At 36.6% G+C, this 21435-nt stretch overlaps 1 protein-coding gene across 1 annotated transcript; it reads left to right on the top strand.

Moving 5' to 3' along the window:
* The first annotated feature begins 368 nt into the window (after positions 1 to 368).
* Positions 369 to 9889, top strand: slc39a9 (solute carrier family 39 member 9). The gene is made up of 7 exons (XM_058750219.1): positions 369 to 990; positions 2064 to 2172; positions 4686 to 4886; positions 4976 to 5044; positions 5186 to 5271; positions 6064 to 6198; positions 7585 to 9889. The coding sequence occupies exons 1-7, from the start codon at positions 895 to 897 to the stop codon at positions 7816 to 7818; spliced, it is 930 nt and encodes a 309-aa protein (XP_058606202.1). The 5' UTR covers positions 369 to 894; the 3' UTR covers positions 7819 to 9889.
* Positions 9890 to 21435: the final 11546 nt, after the last annotated feature.

The raw sequence follows: 21435 nt of genomic DNA, 5'->3' as shown, positions 1-21435 counted from the left end.
GAAGAAAAAAAAAAGTCCTAACATTTCTGGAATTCGGGTTGTACACATTTGCAATAATAATGTCGCGATAAAGTTTACATTTACATTACATTTAAAATAGCCTATTTAAATGTACTATCAAAAAAAAACACACTACAGTTAAAATTATAATAAAGAACTTTACATGTGATTTAGTATTTGTAGTAGTTTTAAAATGTCCGCAAGCAGTTTTATTTTATTTTAATTTTTTTATTATATTTTGAGTATGAGTGTACTTTTAAGATTTGAAGTAGGTTACACTACAAGTATTTTGTCGGTGAGCGTCTTGACGTTGGCTGGCGTAATTTAAAGAAGGGGGTGGGGGCTTTTGTTTTGACGCCGTTGTGGCCCGGAAGTGCTCTATTCACACTGCCAACATTACACTCGGCTAGTTGGTCGATACTGCGGAATAGGTAACAAACTAGATGGGTTTACTGCGACAAAACAGTGTCGCCTGTTAGGGAATTACAATGCCATTAAGCGCAGCATGAGATCTGAGAAGTAGACTATGAAAACAGTACACAAATCTGTTGATTTATGTGTTTATTCACAGACGGATTGTTATGATTTTAGCATTTGCTAAGCGTGACGTGATTCTGTGTGATTAAAGTTGAGCAACAGTGTTCAGATAATCGACCAGGTCAATGTGCCAAGAGTTCCGAACCGACTTTACAGCAGATCAGCAGTGGATGCTCGTGTTTAATCGTCTGATCTGGAAGGATATATGCACAAAACTGACTAGCTCACCAGCTAATACACCAATCCAAGTACGTTAAGGAGGATCTGTTGGCACCAGACATCGGTCGATTGTACAGGATTTGCTGTTAAATTCTAAAGTGATTCTCAAACTGAGACAGCGGTGTATCTTTAGCTGAAATGGATGACTTCAGCTCCATCAGTCTGCTGTCTCTGGCTATGTTAGTCGGCTGCTATGTGGCTGGAACAATTCCCCTGGCTGTCAACTTCTCTGAGGTGAGCCTTAACTCGAGTTGAACATGTCTACAATAGTTTACGGGGTGCTCAGTCCTTGAGAGTTTCTCAGTGTACCTTCCTGCAGAGATTAGTTCTCTCCAGAAAGCTAACCATGTGTTTGAGAAGACAGTCGTCCATCGTGTGCAGTGCTGATGACAGATATACCAGGAGTTTGATCTCCAAAAGTTTTAGCACCCTTGATTTAAGCTACCCAGGAGTCTTAAAAGTTTAAATATTGACTGTAATATCAACCGTAAGTTTATACTGTGGACACACGCTGTTTAACTTGCCACCTACGCTGTATTTGTTTAAAATTTTGACAAGGAACTGGTTTTTAAATGCGGTTTAGATAGATTTTCTGGACAAACGAGCTGTATGGTTTATTAGCCATCAAAACATGTTTGTAGTTACTAATGCAGAAAAGTGCGAGACATTTAAAACTCTGAGGTGAATTTCTTCAGTTTTGAATCAGCAGTTGAATGTACTCATACACTGAAATTCTGAATTGTATGCATTTAATATGCATGTATTTTACACAATCATTTACTAATATTTTACTAGGTACACTACAGTTCAGATCTGTGCTCAACAGGGCTGCATTGATTTGTTCCAAAAATACAGTACAATAGCAATATTATTACAATTTTAAAATAACTGTTTTAATGTACTCTAATTGTCACTATTCATGTATTGGCAAAATTGTATTTTCAGCAGCCATTATTTCAGTTGTCAGTGTCATATAATCCTTCAAAAATCATTATAAGTTATATAATAACATTAAAAGTCAAGTTATAATGATATGTATAAGCTGATGCTGATCTCAAAGTTGCTACATATTAATTTATCTGTCTAGCCATTATATTGCTCTGTCTGTGGTGAAGTTTGTGTCTATAAGGAGTTTATGATTTCTGTGAGCTGTGTTGTACCTGTATGCTTATCTTGATGAATATATTTTAAATCTATTTTTATGATATCCAGCTTATGCACATGAAATTGACCTGATGTCATCCCCACCTAAATACATAATTTTATGACCTAAATGCAAGTTTTTGTGACTACTCTTCTCTCTTCAGGAGAAGCTGAAGTTGGTGACAGTGTTGGGAGCTGGGCTGTTGTGTGGCACTGCGTTGGCTGTCATTATTCCTGAGGGAGTTCATGCACTCTATGAGGAAATGCTGGAAGGTGAGATTCGAGTTCATACTTCAGTTGATGCATTAATTCTTTTTCTATTCGATGCACAAAATATTTCATAGTTTTGGGCAAAGTTCTTCATTCCTAAATCCTTATGTTATGTAGATGTGTATCTGTAGTAATGCTTTCATGTGTGGTAGGCATTCTGCTGTAGCTTGTAAAACTACTAGCTGAACTATGAGTTTATAAACTATATTTAAGTCAGGCTGTTTTTTGTTTGTTTATATATATATATATATATATATGCGCGTGTATATATACAGTGGGTACGGAAAGTATTCAGACCTCCTTAAATTTCACTCATTTTTTTTTTTTATATTGCAGCACAGACAGAAAAACACAGAATTGTTGACATTTTTGCAGAATTATTAAAAAAAGAAAAACTGAAATATCACATGGTCCTAAGTATTCAGACCCTTTGCTCAGTATTTAGTAGAAGCACCCTTTTGATCTAATACAGCCATGAGTCTTTTTGGGAAAGATGCAACAAGTTTTTCACACCTGGATTTGGGGATCCTCTGCCATTCCTCCTTGCAGATCCTCTCCAGTTCTGTCAGGTTGGATGGTAAACGTTGGTGGACAGCCATTTTTAGGTCTCTCCAGAGATGCTCAATTGGGTTTAAGTCAGGGCTCTGGCTGGGCCATTCAAGAACAGTCACGGAGTTGTTGTGAAGCCACTCCTTTGTTATTTTAGCTGTGTGCTTAGGGTCATTGTCTTGTTGGAAGGTAAACCTTCGGCCCAGTCTGGTCCTGAGCACTCTGGAGAAGGTTTTCGTCCAGGATATCCCTGTACTTGGCCGCATTCATCTTTCCCTCGATTGCAACCAGTCGTCCTGTCCCTGCAGCTGAAAACACCCCCACAGCATGATGCTGCCACCACCATGCTTCACTGTTGGGACTGTATTGGACAGGTGATGAGCAGTGCCTGGTTTTCTCCACACATACCGCTTAGAATTAGAACTTTTTGGCCTTATCTTGGTCTCATCAGACCAGAGAATCTTAATTCTCACCATCTTGGAGTCCTCCATGCAGGCTTTCGTGTGTCTTGCACTGAGGAGAGGCTTCCGTCGGGCTACTCTGCCATAAAGCCCCGACTGGTGGAGGGCTGCAGTGATGGTTGACTTTCTACAACTTTCTCCCATCTCCCGACTGCATCTCTGGAGCTCAGCCACAGTGATCTTTGGGTTCTTCTTTACCTCTCTCACCAAGGCTCTTCTCCCCCGATAGCTCAGTTTGGCCGGACGGCCAGCTCGAGGAAGGGTTCTGGTCGTCCCAAACGTCTTCCATTTAAGGATTATGGAGGACACTGTGCTCTTAGGAACCTTAAGTGCAGCAGAAATTGTTTTGTAACCTTGGCCAGATCTGTGCCTTGCCACAATTCTGTCTCTGAGCTCTTCAGGCAGTTCCTTTGACCTCATGATTCTCATTTGCTCTGACATGCACTGTGAGCTGTAAGGTCTTATATAGACAGGTGTGTGGCTTTCCTAATCAAGTCCAATCAGTATAATCAAACACAGCTGGACTCAAATGAAGGTGTAGAACCATCTCAAGGATGATCAGAAGAAATGGACAGCACCTGAGTTAAATATATGAGTGTCACAGCAAAGGGTCTGAATACTTAGGACCATGTGATATTTCAGTTTTTCTTTTTTAATAAATCTGCAAAAATGTCAACAATTCTGTGTTTTTCTGTCAATATGGGGTGCTGTGTGTACATTAATGAGGAAAAAAATGAACTTAAATGATTTTAGCAAATGGCTGCAATATAAAAAGAGTGAAAAATTTAAGGGGGTCTGAATACTTTCCGTACCGTGTGTGTGTTTATTTATTTAGCAGTTAGTTTTACTATAAACTACTAACAAAATGTAGCTGACACTTTTGTAGCAATTTACGTTATTAGATAGATCCGATTATATAAATTCTAATTTAGTTGTATTATTTCTTATTTCTTACATCAAGGATTTTTAAATAAATTAATCTTAATTAGAGTGCTGTGATAAACCACTACTACTTGTTACTATATGTGACCCTGGACCACAAAACCAGTCTTAAGTCGCTGGGGTATATTCGTAGCAATAGCCAAAAATACATTGTATGGGTCAAAATTATGAATTTTTCCTTAATGCCAAAAATCATTAGGATATTAAATAAAGATCATGTTCCATGAAGATATTTTGTAAATTTCTTACCGTAAATGTATCTCAACTTCATTTTTGATTAGTAATATGCGTTGCTAAGAACTTCTCGATATTTAAGAATTTTTCTCGATATTTAGATTTTTTGCACCCTCAGATTCCAGAGTTTCAAATAGTTGTATCTCGGCCAAATATTGTCCGATCCTAACAAACCATACATCAATGGAAAGCTTATTTATTCAGCTTTCAGATGATGTATAAATCTCAATTTTGAAAAATTGACACTTAAGACTGGTTTTGTGGTCCAGGGTCACATATGTTAGTAGTATAAATGACTCCAAAGCTGTGCCCCCTCGTGTTTTGGTTTAGGTGGGCACCACCATGGCCACGTGCAGGTAGAAGCAGAAGTTTCTGAACAGAAGATTGTTGAAGGAGTCGTGGGACAAAGTGTTGAACACAGCCACAGTCACGAGCAGCTCCACGCTTATATCGGCGTCTCTCTGGTGCTGGGCTTCGTCTTCATGCTGCTGGTGGATCAGATCGGCAGTTCTCACATGCACAGCAGTGATGGTGGGTGTGACGCTGGTGTTTTTGTTTTTTACTGGTTAACGAATTAGAATGGTATAAAGTGTCTAAATCTGTTCTCTCCACATTTTTAGATCCAGAAGCAGCAAGGACTGCTAGCTCTAAGGTCACCACCACACTTGGATTGGTCGTTCATGCTGCAGGTAAATAAATAATACTGTGAATGAAACCTCTTCAGTTGCATTATCCTAATATTTTCTAGGAGTAGCTTCAGATTGTATTTGTGTCTTATTTATTATGTTAAATCTGACCAATAATCATATTTTATTCTCTCTGTGCTCCAGCTGATGGTGTTGCTCTTGGAGCAGCTGCGTCCACGTCTCAGACCAGCGTCCAGCTCATTGTTTTTGTGGCCATTATGTTGCATAAGGTACATTCAATCTTTAATTAATTTACATTGTGTATTATGTTATTGTTCTGTGAATATAGTTGACTCTTGTGATAAATTGTTTGCACTGTTCCTTATTTGTATCGATTTGTTTAGAAATACCTGCTGAGTGACTGAATGTAAATGCAGGCACCTCTCCAAATAAAGGCAATGGGTTCCAAATACATTTTCTAAATATTTAATACATAGGCTCAGTATATTTTAAATAAGCAATAAAATATCAGTGAACATATTTTGTGTAATTTGACACAAATATGAATGAGACAGGTAGCCAAATCTCTAAGCGTTTTTTATTTTTTTTTAATTTTTTATGCACACTCACAACAGGTGCTTTGCATGTAATCTGAGACTATGTCTGTAAAGCATTGCCCTGTTGTGTATTATTCTAACAATAATTATAAAATTCAGTGCATTAAATATATATAGTGTATACTCTTAATATAGGCACCCTTGGTTAATTTTAGCAAAATGGACTGTGTTTGAACACACAAAAATTGTGTTTTACTGAAGTAAATTTTTGCATAAAAATAAATGTGGAATATTTTTATTTTCTATTATTTCTATACTGTTCTATTATTATATTTGAACTAAAGGGCATTTATGATTGATACCACTTGCACTTACATCGTCCTCCTCTGTTTTCTCCATCTCTTCCATACCTTTTATTTTTCTTTTTCTTGATGTTTTTTTGTGAAATTTGTAGCTTGACAATTTTAAATTAAAATTATTTAAATTTGATTAAGTCATGCTATCTTGATATGTATTGTATTTCAGGCTCCTGCTGCGTTTGGACTCGTCTCGTTCCTCATGCATGCCGGTTTAGAAAGAAACCGTATCCGGAAACATCTATTAGTCTTTGCCTTGGCTGCCCCTCTTTTGGCCATGCTCACCTACGTAGGACTCAGTCAGGTATGTGCAAGTTAAGAAAAAAAAAAAAAACCAACAACAAAAACGATAACACTTTACAATCATTTTCCTTTTGTTAACACTAGTTAACATGAACTGACAATGAAAAATACTTCTTAAGCATTTATTAATCTTAGTTAATGTTGTTTACAACATTTATTAATACATTATTAAAATAAAATGTTGTATCTATTGATGTTATTTAATGGACCTGAGATAGCATGCAGTAACGATGAACAGTTGTCTTCTAATTAACGTACATTAGCAAAGATTCAATTAAAATTAATAAATAATTAAATACTGTTACAAATGTATTGCTCATTGTTAGTTAATGCATTATATAGTTAACAAATAGATCTGTATTGCAAAAATTGTAAAGTAAAAATTAATAATAATAATAATAATGTTATATTTTAAGAGTGCATTAGTGCCTGTTCACTCTGTCAGCGACGTTGGTTCTGGAATCATTTTTTTACAAATTTAAAAGACTGTGTACTGCTACAATCCCATGCAGTTTTGTGAATGGCATAATCAAATTAAAAGGGTTGGTGAAATAAATAACTATTCATTTATCATCAATAGAAAGAATATATTGAGGATGTATTTGGGGGGGGGGGACTATTGCAAAATATCCCTTGTGATTTCCTTATTGCAACTGTCTGATTGGTGGAATGTTTCTGAACAGCATCATGGGTAATGTAGTTTTTCACCATGAAATGTTGTTTAATATGGCATAAACCATCAATAAACAACCTCGGAGCTCAGACCAGGTCAGTTTTTGAAGGTTTTATTATCGTTAAAAATCAATTTCTCTGTGGATAATATCTTTATTTATTAATTTATTTAATCTATTCTTATTAAACAATTTGACTCTAAAACAACTCTGCCAATATTTATTTAAATGTGTCCTAAATTGACATATCCTTTATTAAAAAATAATGTTTTTGTTTCCCCTGTAGGCGTTGTAACATTGTTTTATAATGGTGCATCTACTAATTACCCCCTAATGGGCTTAGTGTCCTTTTTATAACTTCACAGCCATAACTTAAGATGCTTCACCAGGGTTACATAACAAGTATGGAGACCCACACTGTGTTTTTCAGATTTGTCCCGCAGGCTTCCCATCGCCATGGGAACGGCTGAGGTGGCAGAGTGAAGATTACTCACCTCTGGCTCTCCTGCTGTGAAACACCCCATAATTGTGCTTCTTTAGCCAGCCTGGAAATCACTGAAATGCAGAATAGCAATGCAATCTTACCGCTGGGACGCCAATGAGCATCCCTTTAACAATACTGAATATTTAATGTCTGCCAAAAAACGAGTTTCTACCACCCCGACTGTGTCCTAGATTCACCCGTCATCTAACACTTTTCCTCTTCTTCCATCCAGAGCAGTAAAGAGGCGCTATCTGATGTCAACGCTACCGGTGTGGCCATGCTGTTTTCCGCCGGCACCTTCCTGTATGTAGCCACGGTGCACGTCCTCCCAGAAGTGGGCGGCATGGGCGGGCACAGCCACTCGCCCGGAGGCAGCGCAGGGAAGGGACTGAGCAAAGTGGAAGTTGGAGCTCTGGTTCTAGGCTGTCTGATACCTCTGGTGCTGTCCATCGGCCACCAGCACTAGTGTTCTTCACTTGCAGCAACATTGACGAAGGTCTAAAAAGTGTAAACGGGACTTTGAACAGCATTGGCCACAGATGTGGTTTGAATCATGCCTCTGTCAGTTTATTCAAGTTGGCGGTTGGAGTGAACGGAGGAACATTGCAGTCGGGATCAAGATTTGAGAAGCGCCTATGGACTTCCGGAATGGGGCGGCCATGTCCCTCCTTAAAGCCCCGTGGGCTGACAGCTTACGATGACCATACACAAATAAATGCGATCATGTGTCCACCTTTTAATTTTATGTTTTCTTCAGTGGTGCTGGTTAAAAAAGTTTCGGTTGTTGTTGGGTTGTCATGTATGCTTTAAATTTAATATTCTATTGGTTTTTATATGAAATTTGTCCGTGAATCTTTTAAAAGATGAACCAACACAATTGTGCCCATTTACAATGATGATAAATGTTTAGATACTTTACAAAGATTAAATTCATTGAGTTTATTATCCCTCTTTTTCTACAGTATTGATTTAGTTGTTTTAAACTTTGATCAAATTTCACCTTGCCTAAGCTAGTCAGCTAAAACACTTTTCATTAAGAACATGTCCATGTTTTCTTTGTTTTTACTCTTTGTTTTTAATTTAATTACATTTTTTTAATTAATGCTAACAGTTTTACTCTGTATTCTATTAACAAATATGCTTCTGAGTTAATATGGGAACGTACAGGGCTTTGTTTTCCCCCTCTCACAAACTTGGCTACTGCTAAACTATAGTAATTTATTCAAAAATGTCATCATGTGTATGATTATTGGACAAATATGACATCTTTTTTGCCAGTAGAATTTTAAATCTTCAAATATTTGGAAGTACTCTTATTTTTGCAGTCAATTCCAAACAGTTGCATATGACTTTGTTTTTCCTTTTTTTGCTTTTTTTTTTTTTACTATTGCTATTATTATTAAATGACACATGAAAAATGTGTTGTTGTCCAAAGGCTTGCAGGTGGACATTTTTCTGTTGAGTTCAGTGCATGTACAGCTTTATTATTTGACTTACCAACCATTTTTCAAACTTGACTGGTTGTTTAATCCTGAAAAAAGGATCTGACTAGTCATTCAGATGTTTTGTACTGTGATGCCTGCTCCGAGCAGAGCCTGTGTACTGTAAATATGTATTCTCTGTAAAAATAACAGACAAAAATATCCTGTTTGACACCTCGAGTAGTTTTTAGTCTCATTTTAGAATGGGAGAGAGAGATTGTTTTGAAATGAATGACTATTACTTGGGATTTATTCTTTGAGAATTTGAGGTCAGTTGGAAAGATATATGGTGAACTTCTGCTTTGGTCAACTGAAGGTTTTAGATTTGCGAATGGTAAAGCTCCTGTGTTCATCACCAAGTTACTTAACGTTTGCCTCTGAACCTTGAATAAGAAAATGTAAGGAGGCTTTTGGGGCCGACTTGGACACCATCAACATCCTATGGTCCTGGTTTACAAATTGTCTTGCTCTGAAAAGTGACAGTCATAGTCTGTTTGAAAGCTGTGTTAGTGCTTTTAGCTCTCTAGCGCCCTCATCTTACCGAAGCACAGCATCAACTTCAAATTGTGGAAGAAACACTGATGAGAGATTTCATGCTGATTTGTGGATAATGATTATTTTATGACACCATTAAAAGGGAAAGCTAGATAAACTTAGCCTCATTCGAATTCTACGACATGATCTCCTCCCAGAAACTTGGGACAGATATATAATGGAACTGAATGGTGATTGGATAGATGAAATTGTGTGCCATAATGACTTATTTTGACTGATTCTGCTCATACAGCTCAGAGCTGATGGGGTAGGGAGGGTGGTGGGATTTGGATAGAGATTTTACAATGTGGGGGGATATGAATTCATGATGAATTGTATTTTGGGCTTTTATGTGATCATTCCACAAGAGGAGTATGCCTTATTTTTCTCGCAGTTGTTTAACTTAAAATGGTTTCACAATTCTTTGTTCATGATTTGAATAAACTTGTTTTCTTTTTTAATGGATGCTGATCTTACTATGTACTTTATTTTGCCTGTCTAATGACATTTGGAATTGCATTGAGAAATATTTTCACATGTGAATTAATTAAGCAAATAAATGGTAAATGAGTAATCATTTAAAGAAAAATACGAGTTATTGTCCGGTAATAAAGAACTAAACAGGCACATCTTTGGATATTGACAGCAATCTGGGATCTTTTTTTAACACTTTCAACATTTAGTTTATAGTAATGTCACATTGTAGTCCAAACATGATTACATTGGAGTTTTGATTATTATGACTATTATTTTACATATTTAATAATAGACACTTAAATATTGACATTTTTCATACAAGTATTTGTATATTAAAAATATAGTAATCCAAATACAGAGAAATAAATATGAATTATTTCAATATATATGTGAAAATAATTATAGCTTTTACACAAATTACAGCACTCAGTTATACCTGCAAGTATCTTTTCCACCACATACAACAGTTTTACCCTAATGAAGTTTTATTGAACATTAGCATGCTTAATAACAAGATGACATTGCAAATGAAGATCAAAAAGTCTGAAAAGAGGGATGAGATGTGATGCTTGAAGAAATTGCATCCTTCGTCATTTCAAATTAAGCTGTAATTCTGTGAAAATGCCTGTTAATGTGATATAACAAAGTGCAATATTCAGTTTCTACACTGTAAAAAAAAAAAAAAAAAAAAGTTGAGTGAACTTAAAAAAAAAAAAAAAAAAAATTACCAGCTTCAGCAGATTTTTGAGTTTGCTCAACTTATTTTTGTGGGAGATTCTCAAATTTTTGTTGTATAAACCTAAAGCGACAAGTTGAGAAAACTCAAAAATCCGGTTGCCTTCAAATTTTAAGTTGGCTCAATTTTATTTTTATTTTTTTACATAATATAATGTAGGTTAAATATGATTTTTTTTTTTTTTTCTGCATTTAAATCCTGAATTTATGTTCTTATTATTTTCAGCATCTCTGGCTATATCTTAACTTGAGTTAAACCAAGATCATTCCTTTAATACATCCTGTACTATGCAAATAACCTTTAGTCTGTGTGTAAAGTCACAGATGAAGTGTTATTAAATATAAATCCACTGGATCTGGAAGCTGTGTTAAGTGTCTAGTGTACATAATCCCTGATCCATTAGCAAACTACACACTCATAATGATACCATATGTTCAATGACAAAGACAAATCACTGTAAATATGGCAGATTTACAAGCATATAGATCCAAAATGTGTGTGGTGAAGTTGTGTGGACAGGAATACATCTGTAATCCGAACACTTACACACACAACAACACCAAATGGCTCTTTAGCAGATTAATCTGATGTGAAAATGGACAGATTGCTATTTTATGTAAAAACAACATCTAAAATCTATTTCCCCACCTGTCTACTATATATTTTTTATTATTATTATTATTATTATTATTATTTTTTATTATATATATATATATATATATATATATATATATATATATATATATATATATATATATATATATATATATATATATATATTATCACTTTTAAAGCATTCTAGAGACTGGCCAAAGTTCTAAATAAGTAGTACAATATAAAAAATACAATATAAAAAATAATCAAAATAAACATGAGCAGAACACACAAATACCAAATTTAAACAGAAACAAAAATCAATAATTAACACATGTTGAAGGCTAAGGAGAACAAATTAGTTTTAAGAAGAGATTTAAAAACTGGTAAAGAGGGGGCCATTCTAAGTTGTACTGGCAAGCTATTCCACAGCCAAGGACCCACCACTGAAAAAGCTCGATCCCCTCTGTGTTTAACCTTGAACAAGGGATTGTCAATAAGTTAAGGTTACCAGATCTTAAACTTCTAGGAGGGTTATAGGGACACAGTAAGTAACGCCAGAACTGGTCATATTGAACATAAAGAACTGTATGCTCGGTATATGCTAAGCTATAAGGAAGTTATCACTACAGCTAAATCTGAATTTTACATTAATTTATTTAGCGCAAGTGAAGGGAATGCTAGAATACTTTTCTCTACTGTTAATAAGCTCTAGCAGTCTACTGAATCTCTACCAACACACTTGTTTTCTACTACTGTATGTAATTATTTTATGGATTATTTTAATACAAAAATTAGAAGTATCCATAAGCAAATACCTGCATATAATGTTGGATGTGGCTGTTTAGATCCCTTCTTTCCTAAACTTTCTCTGTCCGTTTTCTCTACTTTTAGTCTATACCTATTGTTGATGAGGTAAACTTCGTCATTCAGATCTCCAAATCCACTACCTGTCATCTGGATCCTCTTCCAACACACTTAGTTAAAGTCTGTTTATCTTCTCTGTCCTATACTGACATTGTTAATTCGTAATTTTATTCTGGTTTTGTTCCTTTATCATTTAAAACTGCTATAATAACCCCTATCCTTAAAAAAACAGGAGCAGATCCAACATTTTTTTTGTTTGTTTGTTTTTGTTTGTTTTTGTTTTTTACACACAACATCACAACATCTATTCAAAACAACAACAACAACAACAACAAAACACAGACATATAATCAATACTTTAAAAAGTCCAGTCAAAAGGAAGAGAGAGAGGGAGGGAAAAAAGAAAAAAACAAAACAAGTAATTCCTTTATATAATCAAGTATGTTAAAGGAAAAACACTGCCAAGCATCAATAGCAGAGGGCTTGGCCCCATTAATTTGCGCTGTTGTGCATTCACAAGTCACTATTTTCATGAGGCTATAGATCCAATATGTTTTTCCACACATGTGCGGTGTAAACCAGTTCTGTATTATTGTCTTCTTTGCACTCCCAAAACATATGATGAAAAGTACCTGATGATGCAGTATTGCATATATGGCAGTTAAAATTTGGTTGTAGTTTCATTTTGAATCTTTTGTAAGGAGTTATGTATGCTCTATGAATGGCTTTGAAGTGAATAAGACGATGAGCTGAGGTTAGACCACACTTTCTCCCAGTCGACAGATAAATTAAGGTCAGATAATTCCCGATTCCAAATAGATTTATTAGAAAGAGGTTTTGTAATGCAATCAATAATTATATTATATATTAAGGAAACAGATGGCCGACCAGAAGATGGTGCAATCCCGCATAGGATGAGAGGAAATGGGAGATGCCCAAGGAACTCCATACGCTTTGAGAGCAGAACGTAATTGAAGAAAGGCAAAATATGCAGATGCTGGTAAACAAAATTTGGTTCTTAATGTCTGAAATGAACAGAGGCCCTGGTTATCATATATATCACCCCACGTGTTTACGCCTAAAGAAGACCAAGAGGGTTGGACAAATGGACGATTTATGCATACAAAATTAAAATTGTGCCATAAAGGTGTACTGTTACAAAATTTAAAGGGTCCTCCTATCAGACGTTCAACCGTTTTCCAGATTTTAATAGAATTAGCCACAACCGGACCAAATTTATAATGATCATCTTTTTTTTCCTGTGCCAGTAAATAACATATTTTGGAGTCTATGTGGTTTAACCTTCTCAGCTTCAATCACTCTCCATGAAACTTTCGACTGAGGATCAACCCAATTATGAAGAGCCTTAAGCTGGAACGACCAATAATACAATTCAAAATGTGATACAGCCAGTCCTCATGTGCGATTAGGATGTTGTAATGTGGTAAGTTTGATTCTGGGGCATTTATCATTCCAGATAAAATGAGAAATTATGGAGTTGATCTCCTTAAAGTAACCTAGAGGGGGAGAGGGTGGTAGCATAGAGAAAAGAAAGTTAAACCGAGGTAACAAATTCATCTTAACTGTGGAGATTCTTCCTTGAAGAGAGACTTTAAGATTCTTCCATTTTTGAATGTCATTTTTGACCTTAACTAGAATACTATTAAAATTGTCTCTGGCAATCTTATGGATGTTTTTATATATGGTAATGCCCAAATAGATGAAAGATTCCTTAATATGGACAAATGAGGGAATATAAGAATTAACGTTAACATTGTTAATTGGCATTAAAGCAGATTTGCTCCAATTTATTTTATATCCTGATAAGCTACTAAAATGATCAAATTCCTTAATTATACTAGAGACTGAAACATCAAAGTGGTCTAAATATAGAATAATAACATCAGCGTACAATGAAATACTATGATTATGATCATGAATCTTAAACAATACTTCAGATTTCCTGATGGCTTGTGCTAAGGGTTCAAGACACAAGCAAAACAAAAAAGGGAAAGCAAAAGAGGGGGGTAATATTTACCAGTCAAGACTAATGCTGCAGGTGAGTGGTATAATGTCTTAATCATAGAAATGAAATGTTCACCGAAGCCGAAACATTGCAGAACTGTCCACATATAGTTCCACTCTAGCTTGTCACATTGCACCCCTTGATGAAACCAGTTTGGTCCTCCTTGATCAAACTACGATCCATACGAAAAGCAAAAACTTTAGCATAGATTTTTAGATCACATGGGATAAGTGATATTGGTCTGTAGCTGGAACAATCTAATGGATCTTTCCCTTTTTGAAGAAGTAATGATATCAATGATGTTGTTTAATCTCTATGAAATACACCATATTCAATTGCAAAATTAAATGAATTAAGCATAAGTGTCCCTACCAAATCCCAAATTTCTAAATATAATTCAGGGGGGGAGACCATCCAGCCCCGGCGATTTGCCCTTTTGAAGGCTTTTTAGAGAGATGTGGAGCTCCTCCAAACTCAATGGGGCCTCCAAAGATTCTTTATCCACCTGTGAGATCCAAGGCAGTTCCAATTTATCTAAATACTGCTTACAAATTGGTTCATTAAAATCTGTTTCGGCTTTATACAGATTTGTGTAAAAACCTTTAAATATGTCGCTAATCGCTGCAGGGTTCATGGTGACCTGACCATTCGATGATTTTATTGCGCTAATATATGCCTTAGACTCACATTCTTTCAGCCTAAGGGCCAATAGCTGACTAGGTCTCTCTGATTCAAAATAATATTTTTGCCTAGTCCTATGTAAGATAAATTCCACCTTTGAGTGTGAAAGTAAATCATATTCTTCTTTTAAAGAGGACATCTGTGTAGCCTGTTGCTCAGTAAAATGTTGTTTTTGTAGGTTTTGTAATGATTGGATTTTACTTTCTAATTTTGTAAACTGGTGAATTTTTGCTTTGGCAAGATTAGAAGAGAAAGATATACAGAAACTTCGTATAGTACACTTAGTCGTTTCACACAGTATTTGAGGATCCACATCAGAGGGCATATTAATTTCAAGAAATTCCTTTATATATTCTTTTAGAGAAGTAATGAAAGTATGATTACTTAATAACGACATGTTAAAGCGCCATCTAGGGGATTTGGCTTTAATATCAGAAAGAGGAATATTGCATAACACAGCAGAATGATCAGATAATAAAATTGGTAATATAGATGGAGGAATTAGACAAAATTAAAGATGGGCTGAGAAATATGTAGTCTATCCTTGAGAAAGTCTTATGTCTATTAGAAAAAAAAAAGTGAAGTCCTTAAATTTAGTATTCTGAATTCTCCAAAGATCGATTAAGTTGAGCTCAGTGATAAATTTATTCAGTAATTTAGAAGATGGATTGACTGTTGTGTACCAGATTGAGATTTATCCAAAGCAGGATTTACGACAGCATTAAAATCACCACCCACCACTAATGAGCAATGCTCAAGTAATGTTTTGAAAATATTGTAAAGAATACACTGTCTGTCTCATCCGGACCGTAAATAGAGACCAATGCTAACCTATTATTATGTATTTTGCAACAGATAAAAACAAATCTACCCTCCTCATCACTTCTGGTATGTTCAATTGTTAAATGTAACTCGTTCGTTTAACAGCAGAATTTAGGCCATTCACATTCAATAATAAAATATTTAGAGTATCCATTGAATATTCATAATCCCAAAACTGAATTCAGTAAATGAAGAAAAGCATTCCCATTCTGTAAGTAACATGTAAACGCTGGTGTGCATTCTAGATACCAAACCACCTAAATGAAAAATCCTTTTAGAAATAAGGTAAAGTAAATAAAAGTATGAATGTCTGTTGTGAAAAATAAAAGCAACACAGAAACAGGAACAACAAACAACTATAAACAAGAAAGAACTCAGACTGCACATTACCGAGAATGTAGGTCTGATTGAGCAATAAAAAATGGTGATGATACATGACCGGTCCACTTCAACGCAAGACATGTCCCCAAAAGGCCCACATAGTCAAAAAATATTGTAATTAAACCTACTCTCCATCGGACCCCTCCAAAAAAAAAGGTTAGTCTTACCAGTAAAGAGACAGTTGTGCCGGAAAAATAGGAACAATATCTCAGGAGGAGAGAGAGAGGGGGGAAAAAGAAAAGAAAAGGAGATTTAACAAGTGTCCATGTCCACCTTGTTATTATCTTCTCCTGGGCAGCTGGAATCGCCTCCATCCCGGTCTTTAAGTTCTTCTCGCTGGGCCGAAGAGATGGAGATGGTGGCCGCTGTTTTCCCGTTGCCTTGTAGAGCTGCAGCATAAGTCTTCCTCTGTGACAGTGAGCTGATAAAATCCTCCGCTTTCTGAGGAGAGTCGAACATCATCTGCTCACCCTTGTGCCGTAGTTTAATTACGGCCGGATAAGTGAGGAAGGGCTGAAGACCAAGTGCTGTCATCTTCTTCAAGACTGGATTAAAGCTCTTTCTCTTGGTAGCTGTAGCTGGACTAAAGTCGGGAAAAAATAGTAGCGTGACATTGTCCTGCATACACCAGTCGCACGTTATTTCTCCTGCTCCTATCCTCAATATCCGTCATCTTCTCAGTGAGTTGCTCCAGGTAATTTCTTAAGTCTGTGACTGTCGTCCTATCCTCACGTGCAGCTGCTTGAACAGAATCGACCCGGTCACGTGTCTGCTTCACCGCACTAGCTCATCCCTCAAGCTCCGCTCTTAGCTCTTTAACAGAATTGTTGGTCGCTTGTATGTCCGCACGCAAGTCACGCAACGCTGGGGTCAGTACAAATTCTACCGTATCTCTTACTGTCGAGGCCACAACCGAATCCAAAGTACTTTGCTGCTCTTTAAGTGCTAGCTTGATACCGTTAGCGATAGCACCGTTGATATCCTCTCTGGAGATGATGGAATCTTTGAATTTTTTCTTTATTGGCGATTGCTCAATCTCTCTTTTCCGATCGTCTTTGACTGTTGAAGTATTCATGATGGGTTAAATAGAGAGTGGTTCGAAATTTACTGACAGGATTATATAATATTTGACAAAGTGAGCAGAGCGAAGGACTAGATGTGCATCACAGTCGAAGGGTCACGTGATCTCCCAGATCCAACTAATTTTGACAATTTTCATCCTATTTCAAATTTACCATTTATATTTAAAATACTAGAAAATATAGTTGTAACTCAGGTTTCAAATGATCTTTCTGACAATAATTTGTTTGAAATATTTCAATCTGGCTTCCGTCCACTTCATAGTACGGAGACTGCACTTGTTAAAATCACTAATGATTTGCTTATGGCAGCAGACTCTGGACAGCTGACTATACTTATTTTGCTCAATACGAATGCTGCCTTTGATACAGTCACACATAACATCTTCTTAGACAGGCTTGTCTCCCTGGGATTTACAGGTCTTGGTTTAGATCATATCTTTCTAGTCGCACTCAGTTTGTACAACTTAAAAACTTCAGATCTGAGTTATCGCATGTCACTGATGGTGTTCCCCAAGGCTCAGTCCTGGGGCCTCTTCTTCATTATTTATTTACTGCCACTTGGGCAAATTTTTAGGAAGTTTGGAATTTATTTCCATTGCTATGCCGACGACACCCAGCTCTATATGTCTTCTATGCCTAATTCAGTATTTCCTCCTCCTTCTCTGTTAAGCTGTTTAGCTGAAGTACAAAATTGGTTTTTATCGAATTTCCTTAAATTGAATAGTGATACAACTGAAATTCTTCTTATAGGTACAAAGTCTAATCTGGTCAAATCTGATCATTTTTCTGATTATTGATGTCAACAGTTTTTCAATCCTCTCAGGTAAAGAGTCTAGGTGTTGTCCTCGATTATATTTGTAATTAATATTATTAATATTATTTGTTCTGCCAACTTTCATGTACGTAACATAAAGCGTCTTTCTCCATTTTTGACAACCAATAGCACTACTACTCTTGTACATTCTTTGGTTACATCAGGTATTGATTACTGCAACTCTATTCTATATATCTTTCTAAAGCCTTACATAAATTACAGCTTGTCCAGAATCCAGCTGCACAAATTATTTATTGAACTCCTTTCATAGAGCACATTTCTCCCGTTCTCTATCACTTACACTGACTTCTGGTTAAATATCGAATTGAATTCAAAATCCTGCTTCTTACGTATAAATCCCTTAATAATTTAGCTCCATTTTATCTCACTGATGCTCTTCAAATTCACACTCCTGTACATACTCTTAGATCCTCTTCTTCAATCTCCCTAGTTCAACCACGTGTCCGTCTGAGAAGTATGGGGTCCAGGGCTTTTAGTTATGCTGCCCCTTACTTGTGGGATGCCCTTCCCCAGGACATTCGTAACAGTAACAGTCTTCACACTTTTAAATCAAGTCTTAAAATGCATTTATTTAAGCAGGCATTTCTACAATTGTATGTGTTGATTAGTTTGTTTTATTTTAGTGTTTTATTGTATTTTTATTGTCTGTCTGGTTTGCTGTTGTTGTTGACTGATGATGTTATAGGGAGATTTGTAAGGTGACCTTGAGTGTCATGAAACGCACTTAAAAATAAAAAATGTACACACAAATCGAAGAATTTTGAAGTCAATCCTGAAGTGGACTGGAAGCCAGTGGAGAGCTCATAAAATGGGGGTGGCATGGTCATATTTGCGACCATTTCTAAGAAATGTAGCTGCAGCATTTTGAACCAGTTGAAGTCAAGCTATACTTGGAGATACCGTAAAACACAGAATTGCAATAATCCAAACATGAAGTGAAAAGAGTGGATAACTGCCTCAAGAGACTTTTCAGACAGAAAAAATGTTTTAGAAAGTGAACAAAGCTGAAAAAACAAGAGTCAATGACGGAGGATACATGTTTATCTAATGTTAGCCGACTATCAATGAGTTACATACACAACTTAAATTAAAAACAGACAGTTTGCCCAGTGTGGAATTATTACAGTTTTTCTCAGTCGCTTTGGTGCATTTCTCGAATCATCCTTACTATTTGCAAAACAGTAAGTGCATTTCTCAAAACAACTCGTACAAATAGCAAAACACCATGGATTACCTGCAAAAGCCAGTCTCTTGCTCAAAATACTTAGTTCATCTCTCAAAAATAAATATCTGTCAATGAACATGTCAGCGCCATCAGAATGACAAGTCCTTGTGTCATTGTGTACGGACAAGACAGTCAAATTGCTTAGTCATGTTATCAATATAACAGTGTACTCTGGAGGGATGTTCTGATGTAAACTATTGCAACAGTTTGAATGACAGTTACTGTATTGAAATGCAGAATGCTGCACTTTTCATGTATGCCATATATCCATTTCAAACGTACACATTTACACATTACTGTATGTAGGATATTGATTGAAAGAGACTGGACAAGATTCACATTTACGCTTTTACTGTAATTTGTTGACAGACCATGTCATTGCGATACAGAAAGGAAAAGACAGCACTACATAGCACAAAGAAACAAACAAAAAAAGTAGAAATGTGAACATAGGATAATCTCCTTAGGGAAAACTGTACATGCAGTGCTGTAGGAATTACAGTGCAGTCTTCCTACACCTCCTGACGTTCCTGTCTGTTGGGCCACAAATTCTCATCCACATCACAACGAATATCTTCTCTTGCGATGCAGTGTGGAAAGAATCTTTTAGAGTGTCTTATCCAGCCTCTGCAGGCATCTGCTGTGATATCATCACACGCTGCATCCATGGCAGTCAGAAGGGTCATCTGTGTATGTGGCTGGCGATCATATACTTTTCACCTCCATGCAGAGAAAAATTCCTCAATGGGGTTAAGGAATGGAGAGTAGGGTGAGAGGAACTCCATCAGCATCCTGTTGTGGGCTGCAAACTATTGCCTGATGATGTTGGAGCGATGAAAACTGACATTGTCCCAAACTATCACGTACTTTGGCAGGTCATCTCCAATCTGACCCCTCTCTTGTTCAGGGATGAGATCCCTGTAGAGAGTGTCTAAAAGAGAGTGTACTGTATGGCCCAATAATGGGAATATGCGTTAGCACACCATTCTCAGAGATAGCAGCACCCATGGTTATGTTCCCGCCCCGTTGGCCTGGCACATCAACTGTAGCTCTGTGGCCGATGATATTTCGACCACACCTTCTGCATTTCGTTAGGTTGCAACCAGCCTCATCCATGTAGATGAAGCTGTGCGGTGGTTCACTTGCTTCCAGTTCCATTATACGCTATATCCAGAAGACACAAAATGAGTTTTATGAATTATATGCATTTTCATTTTGACCAAGATACAGTTACATCAAATGTAGACAGCACATACTGCATCTTTTCTACAGCCATAGCAAATGTGTAAAGGTCACACTTACTGTACTGTATATCACTATATGATGTTGTACTGTTTACTGTGAGGTACAGTTGCTGCATGCTCATACATGTTTTACCTGTACATACTGGTAGTGCAGCTCCTTCACTCTTTCACCATTTCTTTCAAATGGAACAGTGTACAGCTGCTTCATATTCATTTGGTGTCTTTTCAGCACCCTGTCAATGGTTGAGATGCTGACTGATTGGATGTTTTCAAAGATGTTGTTGTCCTCTATAATGACACTCTTTATCTCCCTTAGTCTTATGGCATTGTTTTCTACAACCATGGTGCAAATAGCCTCCTCCTGTTCAGGTGTGAAAAGGGGCCCTCTGCCACCCCTGTGAAGTTGTCTTGCAGTCCTATGTGGAAAAAATATAGTAATGAAAACACAAAATTGAGTAAGATAAAATGTCACCGTTTAAAGTATACTTACTGTATATTGTAAAATGCAAGTGGAATACTGTAATATTGTATGAAGCATTACAGAAAGTATACAGTATTACAGTACAGTGCCTATTGTTAGATTACATACCTGTTCTGTTGACGAAAAGTCTGAATGATTGAGGGCACAGTTGTTCTCCCAACATTTGGATGCACCCTTCGACCAGCCTCGGCCATTGTAAGCCCATGATTGAGAACGTGGTCTACAAGTGTGGCTCTTATCTCATCAGGAACACGCATATGTCCTCGGCCTCTTCTGCCTCTTCCTCTGTTTTGCCTCCCAACTCCTCCGCCACGCAGCCTCACTCCTCTTCCTCTTCCTCTTCTTCTCTCTGGCTGTTGACCCCGTCCAATTCCTTGTCCTTCCATTGTCAGGCATTATAACATTGTGTTGTGCTCCGGCTATATATATACAGTACTTGCCAGCTGATGGTTCATGAGATGCACCTTCGTTAGAGAAAGTCAAGATTCACCTGGGAGCAATTTACCAGTTCAGGACAGATTTAGAAAAAAAAAAAGTCTAATGGAAATGTATAGAAATATGCTTGACATATTATGACAACTTGTTCAACCATTTTGCATGTAATGACTTATACGATG

Source organism: Onychostoma macrolepis, chromosome 17 (genome assembly GCF_012432095.1).
Source record: "Onychostoma macrolepis isolate SWU-2019 chromosome 17, ASM1243209v1, whole genome shotgun sequence".
Classification (NCBI taxonomy): Eukaryota; Metazoa; Chordata; class Actinopteri; order Cypriniformes; family Cyprinidae; genus Onychostoma; species Onychostoma macrolepis.
This window is presented reverse-complemented; position numbering and strand designations above follow the sequence as displayed.